Source organism: Rhizophagus irregularis, chromosome 8, assembly GCF_026210795.1.
Source record: "Rhizophagus irregularis chromosome 8, complete sequence".
NCBI lineage: Eukaryota > Fungi > Glomeromycota > Glomeromycetes > Glomerales > Glomeraceae > Rhizophagus > Rhizophagus irregularis.
In genome coordinates, this window is record NC_089436.1 from 4,742,226 (window position 1) to 4,755,561 (window position 13,336).

Genomic DNA, 13,336 nt, shown 5'->3' on the forward strand with positions numbered 1-13,336 from the left:
ACCGAAACAACCTACAAAAAGAAAAGAATCTGAACCCAACTTACAAAAAAAAAAAAAGAAAATTTGAACTGACCTAAAAAAAGAAAAAAATCCTGAACAATCCTACAAAAAGGAAAGGACTCCCAAACTGATCTACAAAAAAAGAAAAAAGAAACTGAGTCTTCTCACAAAAAAAAATCTGCTGGCCTATGAAATAAAAAAAGAGATAAATATAAATAAAAAAGAAAGGGGAATAAAGAATAAATCAAAAAAAATATTTTTTTAAAAAGAGAGTAACGAAGTTAGGAAAGTTAAAAAAAATTTTTTTTTTTAAAGGGAGGACGTCAAAGTTAGAAAAATAAAAATTTTTTATAAAGAGGAAATAGAAATAGAAAGAAGAAAATTTTTTTAAAAAAAAAGAAGAGTGAGAATAAAAGAATAAAATCAAAAAAAAAATTTTTTTTTTAAGGGAGTGACGAAAAAAAATTTTTTTTTAAAGGAGAGAGTGATGAAAAAAAAAATTTAAAGTGAGGTACGAAAAAAAAATTTTTTTTTAAAAGGGGGGTGACGAAAAAAGAAGAAAAATTTAGAAAAAATAACAAAAATAAGACAAGAGAAAAGAGAAGGAAGGGAAAGACAGAAAGGAAGATCGGAAGATCAAACTCATCAAAGTAAGGGTTTATATAAAAACAAAAAACGTATCATAACAAAACAATAAACAATCACGTGATCTCGTGTTATGATACGAGATTTTTGTAAAATTATTTTCTAAAAATATTAAGTTTAAAAATTCCGTATACATTCCGTATGATTAATTTTTTCCGTATACATTTCGTATACATCAGTTTTTTTTAAAAAATGTTCAAAAATGAATTGCTTATTAAATATACGGAATTTGTATACGGAATCTATAGAAACATACATAAAATGTATACAAAACGTATCCTTTCCGTATACATATTTCTTATAGGGCTTGAATATTACATCGCTATGTGACATTTATGGTATATATATTAAAAGAAAATTCTTTCGATATATACTAGTTATTTATTACGCCAAGATAATATGTATATAGTTTGTATAAAGAAATTAAAGCCATTAATTAACCATCCCATTTTGAAAAAAATATTAGATTGTAAACAAAAATAATTATTAATAGACAAAATGAAAATAAAATAAAATACTAAAGAATATAATTGAGAAATACTTTAAATAAAATTTTATGAAGTTTCATTACTGACAAAAATAAAATCTGCTGGAAAGGTAAATAATTTAAGGATTAATATTTATCTTCATCTCCCTTATTTAATTTACCAGCAACACTCATACCGTTAGCTTCTTTATATTTAAATTCTTCTTGGCCAAAATTAACTACTAAACTACAATCACCATTAGAACCAATTGTAGGATACCACTCATCATAAAATAGACCAGTATAAGCGATACCCAAATTTTTACCATTCATTGTAAAGAAAACTTGTCCGGTATCCGGGTAATAACCACAGCCTATCACATCTTTTTTATCACCCCATTTTTCATCATATTTTGAACCTGTATACCTTTCATTGTGGAATATTCTACCTTCATCCGAATGAAATCCAACTGAATGTGTATCGCAACCAGGTAATCTTAAAAGTAAAAAAAAAAAGAATTAGAAATTGCTTACTTTAAATATGAAAATTATTTATAGACATAGATATGATACCTGTTAATTGAATGATTTTTTGTGGCGAGACCAATAGCAATTATTGTCTTATTTTTATTTGAGAAGATTGTCATTTCATAGTAATAATACTCTACTCGTGGTGTAGATAAAGAGGTGGAAGAGGCATCTATTATTATGTTTAAGATAGAAGTAAGTAGAGGAAATTTTGAATAAAAGTAAACAATACTAATTAATTTATTAATAGTTTCTACCTTTCTTAGGTACATTTCGAAAAGGATAATTTGTTTGTATCATGACATCTGATTTAGCATTAAAAATAATTCCATCAACATCAGTAACATCAATGATCATAGCAAATTCATTATTATTTTTGTCATTTTTAACGCCAATATTCTCATCATCTTTGTCATATTCAGCGTTTGTAATCTCTTCATCAACCAGTACTGTAATCTGTACAATATTTAATAGTAAAAGTCTTGATTCAGGTACAAATTTCCATTTATCGATACTTAAATCTAAATTCGGCTCATTTATTAAAAATTTTAAAAAATTCCCCCAAAGTTCCTTCAAAAGCTCCTTAATTCTTTGTAGCAGAATCTGTTTATCTTCTGATCCATATACTAAAATAAATAAGTAAATTAGCATACAAAATAATAATAATAATAAAAAAATTTAAATTCTATTTACTTAGTTCAATAAAATTTTCATCAATCCATAGTCGACATAACCATGTGTTAAAAAATAAAATTACTATAAAAATCAGTGTGGGTATGGCTAATAAGTAATAAATAAGTATATAATAACAATATGTTAGTATTAATTTAATTTAATTTTTTTTAATACGAAAATTTCATATAATTTACTTACCGATAAAAAACCTCTGTCTATATATAATATTATTATTAATGTTGGATTTAATTCCGGAAAAGTCACCTAGTAGATGTATCGGTTAATATAATTAATATAAAATAATTGCTTAAATTTAATTAATTACCATCATATAGCAAATCAGAAAAAAATCGATCATAATTAAAATATCCATCAATATTACTAAAAAGTGCACTATCTTTTAAAAATATATCATAATAATCAAGATAATCAATGAGATAACTCAATAGCAATCTATTAAGTATAACTATTAATTCAATTGAACTTGCAATAGAAAATAAAATAAAAAGACTTTTTGAACATTTTCGAATCGCCACGAAAATGATTGAAATTGGAATAATTGTAATAATACCAAATATGGTACAAAATATATCAAAAATTTCTTCAATTAAATTTTCCCCATAATAGTCTGTTATTTCATTAATCTGAAAAGTCTTAAATATTTCTGAAATCAAAATCCAAATTCCAAGAAATGAAGTCGTAATTAGAAGTAAAATCTCCTCAAGTTGATATATAATATAAATGCCTAATAGAATTAATAAAAATAAATTAATGTAATTATAAAATTAAAAAGGACTTAATTTATAAGATAAGCCTACTTTTCTTGTTATCAAATTTAGATAATTTATGCTTCTTAATCCATTTCCAAGACCTAATAAGATGTAATTTTACCGGTAAGGTTAATAAATTATCACAATTTATTTTTTTTAAAATTCAGTAAAAAGATAATAAATATTAAAAAAATTACCCTTTCTTAAACAATAGAATACAAAATACTATAAAAATAAATTGAAAAATTCCCAAAGATATCACCACAGGTATATATTTAGGTAAATAATACTTCAGTGTATTTTCATTTAATTCGTTAATAGCTTCAGATGCTTTCATTCCTTCATTGAACAAAGTATAAATCTTTTTTATTTTCTCTTTATTTGTTCCATTGCTTAAATCAAGTAAGTCACGATCAGAAATAGCTTATCATGCAGTAAAAAAAGACGTAAAATTAATAACTTTTTTTTCAAAATTGATATTTATGCGGGTGTCAAATCTTTACCATAAAAATAGTCAAATTTGAAGATATTACAAAGCATTAATATAAATGGTGCAAGGTTTACGATTAAAAATGCTATATAATGTATTATGGTTTTATGATAAACCGCAAATAATCCACTAAAAAAAACGAATGGAAATGTGGACCATAATGTATATTTAGAATCTATAAGAAAAAAAGAGTAAATAAAAAGAAAACCAACTTCGGAAATAACTGTAAAAATAAATAAAAAAACTAATAAATTTTCAATGTTCAACATATTTAAAAATGTGCATCACAAGAATTGCATTGTCTTCTTTTATTATTAACTTTTATAACAGTTAGAAACGCATATCGGTTATCTGGTACAGATAATCATCAAAATTTTGACCAACGGATTTAACCGGAGTGCTCGGGAAATATCAATATTGTTTTTATATTATCATTTTATAATTTATCATTATAACTGTAACTGTAATCGATTGATAAATACAACAATTATTCTTTAAAAATTGGGTATACACTAACTGTTATCCACCCGTTGACAACATTAACCCATTAGCCATCTGTTCAGTTGTTCACCCGTTACATCCGTTATAGAGTTGATCACCAAACATTTATTTATATAGCAATAGTGCTTTACATGAGCCAGCTCGAGCCGAGCCACAGTCTTGACTCGAAAAAAATTCCGCCCCAGAGCCAAGCCATGAAATTCTAACACAGCTAAAACGAGCCGAGCTGAACCATGAAAATTTTGGCTTAGGCCAAGCTTTTTCGAAAGTTCCTACGATCAAAACCTAATTATTTGTTCATACTATTATTATTATAAAAGTGAACAAAATGAATGTTAATGATATTTATTAGCGTTTCTATAATAAAAACTTCCCTCTCTTACAACTACTTTTCAGAGCATTCTTTAGCATCCAAGAGCCGCCCTTAGAGAAAAGAGTATTAAAAACTATATTTATATTTTTTCAAAAAAAATTATCAGCTGATCGGATCAGTAAATCGGATGTGCCTTGCCGTAACACTGCCAGCTTGAGCTTTTTGAGCTTAGCCCGTTGCCGGCTTAAGCTTTTTTTGAGCGGCTTGACAAGATGGCTTGGTTGATCGGCTCGGCTCATGCGTAATTTTATATAGCAGCACATCAGCAATTTTATTTTGCTATTTTAATTTAAAATGGTATTCGCAGAAAATAAACGATCAACTGAACCTTATTCTTTTATTCTTTTAAAGAAATTATGTTCATTAACAATTATTATTTTACTTTTATACTATTCTTACGATCAACTTTCACAATATTATAAATCAATTTCTAAACCCAAGATCACTTTCCATAATTTAGATATATTTGATAATATTAATATTACTATAGGAATTTGTGGTCAAATTGAAAATTGTACTTACAACGATAAAAATAAATGCAGGACAGCTAATGACATTCCTATAGAATATGCGAGATTCAATTCTCCTGGTTGTTCTCGTTATTCTCGTTATACTTTTGACTATGAAAGCGAGATAATTATAGAAATAATTCCTAATATCACGTATGTTTATTTAGATGGACTTGAAATAGATAAATATTATATATCAGATGATGAGTTGAATCTTATATATAATCCGGACGAACAAATTACGGTCGTATATTATTCACCTATAATAATAAAACGAATATCAAGGAAGTATGCGTATGGTCTTGCAGGTGGAGAGGGAGATGAATATGTAAGGTTTAATGCACATACGGATATAACAACTTTAACGACTCCAAATATAACGACGCTTGTATTAAGACCATTATCAATGAATATATATTATCAAGAAGAAACTTATTATGATCGTAAATATTAAATTAACTTAATTTTTAAAGAAAATAATTTTAATTTAAATATTAAAAACTAATTATTGCTTTTTTTAGTTGGTTCGATTACATCGAGTATTGGTGGATTCTACACTTCTTTATCTGGAATCTTTGTATTTTTATTTGGAGCATCTAAATTAGCACCATGGTGAGCGAAATAATTATATATAATTCGTAAATATATATTATTATAATATTATTTCTTTTTATAGGGGATTTATGCAAACACGTATGTTTAATTTCCTATGTATAAGATATCAAAGAAAACTTGTAAGGAAACTTAAAAGCAAATATGAAACAATTCCATTCGTTAGTGGAAGAATTAAAAATGTTACCTTGGAAGAACGTGTTCAAAGTATCGAAAATTTGCTTGAAGAATATTATCTTAATACGGATTTTTTGAAATTATTATTAGAAGAAAATAAAGACAATAGCTTCGATGATAAAGTCTAGATTTTTACTTGCGACATAAATTTCTTGAATATCATCTTATTCACCTATAGGACTAATTAATGCATTAGTGTATTATTGGATAAGCACTATCTTAAAATTCAATATTTACTTAAACGGTGTTTTATAGGCTATTGGACTAATTTAAGTATCAGTAAATATTGAATAATTGCCGAATAACTATTTATTATAGTTACTTGGAATAATAAACTTTACACAACTTAGATAACGAGTTGTACTAATATAAATTATCAAATAGTAAATGCCTGATAAAATGTCATAAGTGATTTGTCGAAAAGTTAACCTAGACCGAGTCTAGGCTTTCTATCCTAGATCTATCTTATCTTAGGCCAGCTGATCGTTAATTCAGTGATGGAAAACGACCAGGTCATTTGGCCATTTTGAAATGACCCTTCGAATGACCTAGTCATTCGGTTTAGAATTAATTCAGGCCAAATTTATGATGCCGGCCAGAATTACAAAATTTATATTATCACGTGATATAATTTTATCCTCACTACATAGATAATTTTGGCCAGAATTATGTTATAATTTTTAAATGACAATGCTGAAATAACCAAATGGCATGTGACCAGACATTTGAGCATTTGAGTCACTGGTTTATTCAAAAGCATGAAAAGCATGCAATGTCTTTGCGTGTTATCAGTTATTGCCAATAAAATTTTAGGATCAGGTATAGAAACAAAAAATTATAACATTGGCTTTCTAAAGTGTTCATGTAATTGATGATCATGTGATTACAATGCTTTAGGACGCTCCTAACAGTTCCTGTTTCCTAATTCCTAGTTTAAAAGAAATAAACGCTCGTTCTTTTTCTTACACTACTACTCTTTCATTTGATCTTTTTTTTTTATACTCCTTTTTTTTACACAAATTATTTTTCTTTTTTTTCTTTAAACTAAATATTTTTTTTTAATTACTATTAATTTACGATAAAAGAAAACTTTTTAATCAAGAATTTCAAGTCTGAATAAATATAAGGTGGTTCTTTCTAATAATTACACCTTAGCACTTGCAATTGGTAAATTTATTCTGGTTTCTTTGAGTTATGAATTAAATTATTATGTATTGTTTGAAACTTCTTTACTCAGTTGTCAAATATTTGATAAATATTTCTAATAGTTGGTGTAGTTTATTTTTTACATAATTTTTTATCATAAAAATTCCAAGATAAATGTTACACGCTTATTAGCGTATACTATAAAAAAAAATTTATCAGTTATGAATTTTTTAAGATAAATGTTATGCGTGTATTAGCGTATACTATAAAAAAAGTTTATAAAAATTTTTTCTAAGATAAATCTTTTCCAAGATAAATGTTACACGAAAATAAATTTTGTCCAATGGATTTCAGTGGCTGATTAAGCCAGTCATATTTATGAAGGGTTCTGCTTTGGAAATATATACGTGTAAATATTTCAAATATTTCACTATACTACTTTCTTAAAAATAAATATAACTAAATAAAATCCATATAAAAATCCAATCCGAGTTCACATAACAAAAATTATTTGTTAAAAAGATCAGTTGTAGGTAGGGTCGATGATATGCGGGTGCGGCATAGTTTATCGTAGGGTACGTCTAACCGCCCGATTACCCCAAAAAATTCCACAAATTCCACAATATCACACTTTTTTCATTAATAATATAGATTTGTTTTATTTTTTTAAGTCCTTTTCAAATTTACTTATTTTATTATTGCATAGTTAAAATAACTTTTAATACTAAATATATACTAGAATACTATTTTTACTGAAAACTTGGGACAAAATACTTTTAAAAATATGTATAATAAAGGATATATTTTTGTGCATCGCATTTGTTAATAGTTTAAATATATTTAATTATAGAAACATACAGTACATAGATGCCTTAAAGTAGTACAAATTTTTTTATTAAAATAAATTATATAACGAATTTTTTAAATTTTAAAAAAGAAATATTTCACTTTTTATAAAATATTGCAAGATAAAACCTTGCTCTTTTTGTTTTTGAAAAATATCGCGAGGATAAATGGTTTACAAATATTAGATTTATTATTCACCTTTCAAAATGGAATGTTAAGCATTTTATGATAGGATGACGTTCACATTTTGAGGGAGGAATAAAGTTTATCCGGTATCACGTGATTTTATAATAAATAGCAATATTCAAATCACGTGATACGAATAACTACCTTGAATCAAATTTGATTTACCCAATATAACAGTTATTCGGCACTTCGTGCCGAATAACTATTAAATATTTATTTGCAATAAACAAAAATGAAAATAAATTAAAAAATATAATTAAGAATTAAATAAAACTTATAAGAATTATTGAGACATTATAAAAATAAAAAGGTAAATTTAAGAAGGATTCACATTTATCTTAACGGATTCATCTACCTTATTTAATAACTCTTGAGAAATTACACCAGCAACGCTCATACCATTAGCTTCTTTATATTTAAACTCTTTTTGGCCAAAATTAACTTTTAATTTACAAAAACCATTAGAACCAATTGTAGGATACCACTTATCATAAAATAGACCAGTATAAGCGATACCCAAATTTTCACCGTTCTTTGTAAAGAAAACTTGCCCAGTTTTTCGGCAATAACCACAACCTATTACGTCATTTTCATCACCCCATTTTTCAGCATATTTTGACCCAGTATACTTTTCATTGTGGAATTTTCTACCTTCATCTGAATGAAATCCAACTGAATGTGTATCACAACCAGGTAATCTTAAAGTAAAAAAATAGAATTAAAAATCGCTTAAATATGAAAAAAGTTTTTTTTTTAATAAAAAATCAATACCTATTAGTTGGATAATGTTTCGTGGCGAGACCAATAGCAATTATTGTTTTATTATTATTCGGATTTGACAAGATTGTTATTTCATAGTAGTAGAACCAATACTCTGTCGGAAATAAAATTTGAGAAGAGATGAAAGCGTCTATTATCATGATTGAATAAAAGCGATAAAAATAAGTTAATAGAGGAAAGTAAACTAATTATGAATAATAAAATGCAGTCATCATTCTGATATTAATAGTTCTTACTCATTTTCAAAGCAGAGTTCAATGAATTCTTCTTTATATTATGTAAAGGATAATTTGTCTGTATCATTACGTCATATTTAGCGTTAAAACTAATTATAACATTATTTTTGTTCTCGTCACTTCCATCATTATCGGTGTTTTTAGTTTCATCAATTCCGCCATTATCGACGTTGTTATCGGCGCTTACACTGTTGTCATTATTCTTTACAATATCTAATAGTAAAAGCCTTGATTTAGGTTCAAATTTCCATTCATCGATACTTAAATTATCTAAATTCGACCTTTTTCTTAAAGATTTCAAAAAAAGTTTTTTCAAAAACTCTTTAATTTTTCGTAGTAGAATTTGTTTATCTTCTGATCCATATACTAAAATAAATAAATAAGTTAGCCTATAAAATAATAATAATAAAAATCATAATAATAAAGGAAAAAATTTTTTGTTACTTACTTTGTATAATAATATCCCTATCAATCCATTTATGACATAAGCATGTGTTAATAAATAAAATTGTTATAAAAAACAGGGTGGATATACCTAATATGAATATATAATAATAATTTGTTAATTTATGATTTTAATTATTTTAATATGAACAATTTAATAGAATTTATTTACCAATAAAGAACCTCCATCTATATGAAATATCATTATCAATGGAGAGTCTAACGTTAACATTGGCTGAATTAACTAGAATGTACTGGTTAGTATAATTAATATAATCGAAAAAAAAAACTGCTTAAAAGTTACGATTACCATAATCCACAATATCCACTTTAATAAAAAAATGATAATAAAAGAAATAATCTTTGCAAAAAATCCATAGTTTATAAAGTATAATTACTACTTCAATTAGACTTGCAATATAAAATAAGGCATAAAGAATCCTTGAACGTTTTCGTATCGCTACGAAAACAATTGAAATTGGAATAATTGTAATAATGCCTAATATATTACACAATATATTCAATATATTAAGAATCTTAATTTTATCAAAAAACAATAATTTCCAATAATCTATTTTTTTAATTTGAAAAATCTCATATATTTCTGACATCAATATCCAAATTCCAAGAAATGAAATCGTAATTAAAAGTAAAATCTCTTCTAGTTGGTATATAATACGGATGTCTAATAGAAATAAAATTAATACAGCGATAGAATTAGAAAAGATTTAATTTATAAAGACAACATACATTTCTTAATTTTCTTATCGACATCCGGTTTCTTAATCCATTCCCAAAACCTAATTTTAAAATACCGGTGATGATTTTACCGGTTGTGATTCGTAAAGGTACAATATAAATTATCACGTATTCTTTATAAAATTAATAAAAAATAATATATATAAAAATTACCCTATCCTTAATAATAAAATACCAAATACTATAAAAATAAATTGAAAAATTCCCAAAATTATCACCACAGGTATATATTTAGGTATATAATTCTTTTGTATATTTTCATTTATTTTATTTATAGCTTCAGATCGTTTCATTGAACCTTTACCGCTCAAATTATAATACTCGTACTCTGCTTCATTATTTAAATCAATTAAATAACCACTTTCATCAGTAGCTTATTATGCAGTAAAAAAAAAGACGTAGAATTAATAACTTGTTTTTTCATTAAAAATTAATATTTACACAGATGCTAAAAATCTTTACCATAATAATAGTCAAATTTGAAGACATTACAAAGCGTTAATATAAATGGAACAAGATTTACGATTAAAAATGCTATATAATGTATTATGGTTTCATTATAGAATGCAAATAATCCACATAAAAAAACGAATGGAAATGTGGACCATAATGAAAATTTATTAACTATAAGAAAAAAAGAGTAAATAAAAAGAAAAATAATTTCGGAAATCATTATAAAAATAAACAAAAATTTTAAAAATTTTCTGACATTCATGTTTAACAATGTTCCCCAAGAATTGTATGTATTATCTGCTTTATATACTATATACGGAACAACTTGACAACATCACATATCACATAATCACAGTTGATCATTAAAACATTTATTTATATACTATTAGCATGTTGGTACGTTATTTTTAATTCAAAATGGTATTCTCAGAAAATAAACGATTAACTGAACCTTATTCTTTTATTTTTTTAAAGAAATTATGCTCTTTTTCACTTATTATTATGCTTATTTTCTATACTTGTTATCAGTTTTCACAATTTTATAATTCGATTTTTAAATCCAATCTTATCATAAGTAAATTAAATTTTGATTCAAATAAAACCAATATTACGATAGCAATTTGTGGTTCAAATGTAAATTGCTCCTACAAATATGCTTACAGTGATAGTAAATATAATGATCCTAAAAATTGCGAAGTGGCCAATGAACCTCCTATTGAATATACTTATGACTTTTCTGGTTGTTATCGCTATTCTTTTACCCATGGGTATAAAGAAATAGCAATATTATCTCCTAATATCACTAGTATTTATTTAGATGGACTTGAAACAGACAAATATTATCCACCAGATGTCAAGTTGAATCTTATACATTATTCGAAAGAACAAACTACGGTCATATATTATTCACCTACAATAATAAAACGAATATCTAATAGGTTTGCATATGGTCTTGCAGACGGAGAGGGAAAAGAATATGTCAACTTTAATATACATACGGATACATCAGATTTAACTCTAAATGGAACAACGTTTATATTAAGTCCACCATCAGAGGATATTTATTATCAAGAAGTAACATTTTATGATCGTAACTATTGAATTATTTTTTAATTTTTAATGACAATAATTTTAATTTTAAATAATAATAAAATATTTATCACCTTTTTAGTTGGTTTGATTATATCGAACATTGGTGGATTCTTCAGTTCTTTATCTGGAATTTATGTATTTTTATTCGGAGCATCTAAATTAGCACCATGGTGAGTGAAATAATTATATACAATTCGTAAATATATATTATTCAAAATTTCTTTCTATAGGGGATTTTTGCAAACAAGTTTGTTTAATTGCCTATGTACAGGGTACCGAAGAGAATTCGTAAGGAAACTTAAAAACAGATACGAAACAATTCCATTCGTCAGTGGAAGAATTAAAAATGTTACTTTGGAAGAACGTATTCAAAGTATCGAAAAATTGCTTGAAGAATATTATCTTAATACGGATTTTTTGAATTTATTATTAGAGGACAATTGTGAAAAAGAAATATCTTCGGAAAGTCCTAGATCAACTCCTGAAGTAGTCGATGATGAAATCGATGATAAAGTCGAGATTATTACTGCGGCATAAATTTCTTGAATATCACCTAGAGAACTAATTAAGCTATCTATATTAAAAAAATTTTAACGTTCAATCTTACTTCCATTAGCCAGTTTATCATATGACGCTAAACGAATTCAAAAAAGAGAAATTTATACGCCGATCATATTATTCTCTTGTCGCAAAGTAACTAAAAATATCATTATTGATTAATAGGATTCATTCATAATTTACTGTTTTTATACATGAATTTCCATTTGATTACGCATAAAGTTTAATTATGCATAAAGTTATATTAGCTAATATTAGTTTCATAAGGAGCTTTACCCCGTAAGATCTTTTTAACCAATATATATAATACTAATTTTAACCAATAAAAATGTGACATGTAAGATTTGCTTTCCTAAAATATTAGCGATTATCCCCTGATCGGCACCATTTGCAAATGTAGTTAGTTATACCTACTGGATAGCAAATTTTATATGTATTGATTATCCGTTCCTAGGAAATTTTGCAGTAAAAATTAACTATTGATTATACTATAATAGACGGATTTGAAAATTTAATTCAGAAAGATTTGCATTTTCCAAATGAGAAAAACTTTCTATTAATTTATTAGTAGTCTCAATATTATTTTTCAAGTGTAATAGTAATAGTTCCGAAGCTTTTTAAAATTTAATCATTTTTTTTTAAAATCTTTTAAAATGAAAAAAAAAACCAAGCGAAAGAAAATAGATTCAACAATAAAATATACTACTATAAAACATGTAAATGTCAGTGGATAAACCTGAACCCAGAACATGATCGGCCTATCGGCAGATCATTTATCCGATTCTAGACTTAGGCAGAACTAATACTTATATGTCATGGCCCTTACTACAAACAGATTCTTTTTAGGAAACACGCGGTTTCACGATCACCAAGAAAAATTCGACGTTGGCGTAACGTGCGACAAGTGGATTATAAATCTGTCAACAATTAGTACTCAAGACAAATTCCTTTTGGAGTGTTAATCTATATTTCATAATTAGGTCTCTAATCACGAATTTTCCTAATGAAAATTCTGCAAATAAATTTTCATCATATTGTGGAAGGAATACATCTGACTACAGAAATGTGTGATAGTTTACTCAGTGATAAA

At 26.0% G+C, this 13,336-nt stretch overlaps 4 protein-coding genes across 4 annotated transcripts; 2 read left to right on the plus strand and 2 right to left on the minus strand.

Annotated features, from left to right (window-relative positions):
* Window positions 1–1,114: 1,114 nt before the first annotated feature.
* On the minus strand, window positions 1,115–3,421 carry OCT59_028904 (uncharacterized protein; the record flags this gene model as incomplete). The annotated part of the gene is made up of 8 exons (XM_025331230.2): window positions 1,115–1,607; window positions 1,685–1,811; window positions 1,897–2,265; window positions 2,333–2,419; window positions 2,513–2,578; window positions 2,640–3,059; window positions 3,133–3,185; window positions 3,282–3,421. 8 exons carry the CDS (start codon window positions 3,419–3,421, stop codon window positions 1,259–1,261), a joined length of 1,611 nt encoding a protein of 536 aa, XP_025168435.2. The 3' UTR covers window positions 1,115–1,258.
* A 1,321-nt stretch (window positions 3,422–4,742) lies between these two features.
* Window positions 4,743–5,874, plus strand: OCT59_028905 (uncharacterized protein; the record flags this gene model as incomplete). The annotated part of the gene is made up of 3 exons (XM_025332699.2): window positions 4,743–5,400; window positions 5,479–5,569; window positions 5,634–5,874. 3 exons carry the CDS (start codon window positions 4,743–4,745, stop codon window positions 5,872–5,874), a joined length of 990 nt encoding a protein of 329 aa, XP_025168436.1.
* A 2,366-nt stretch (window positions 5,875–8,240) lies between these two features.
* Window positions 8,241–10,436, minus strand: OCT59_028906 (uncharacterized protein; the record flags this gene model as incomplete). The annotated part of the gene is made up of 8 exons (XM_025323644.2): window positions 8,241–8,622; window positions 8,696–8,834; window positions 8,941–9,306; window positions 9,389–9,475; window positions 9,557–9,628; window positions 9,695–10,069; window positions 10,135–10,184; window positions 10,297–10,436. 8 exons carry the CDS (start codon window positions 10,434–10,436, stop codon window positions 8,241–8,243), a joined length of 1,611 nt encoding a protein of 536 aa, XP_025168437.2.
* A 661-nt stretch (window positions 10,437–11,097) lies between these two features.
* OCT59_028907 (uncharacterized protein) lies at window positions 11,098–12,225 on the plus strand (the record flags this gene model as incomplete). Its single annotated transcript, XM_025311781.2, has 3 exons — window positions 11,098–11,686; window positions 11,768–11,858; window positions 11,919–12,225. 3 exons carry the CDS (start codon window positions 11,098–11,100, stop codon window positions 12,223–12,225), a joined length of 987 nt encoding a protein of 328 aa, XP_025168438.2.
* Window positions 12,226–13,336: the final 1,111 nt, after the last annotated feature.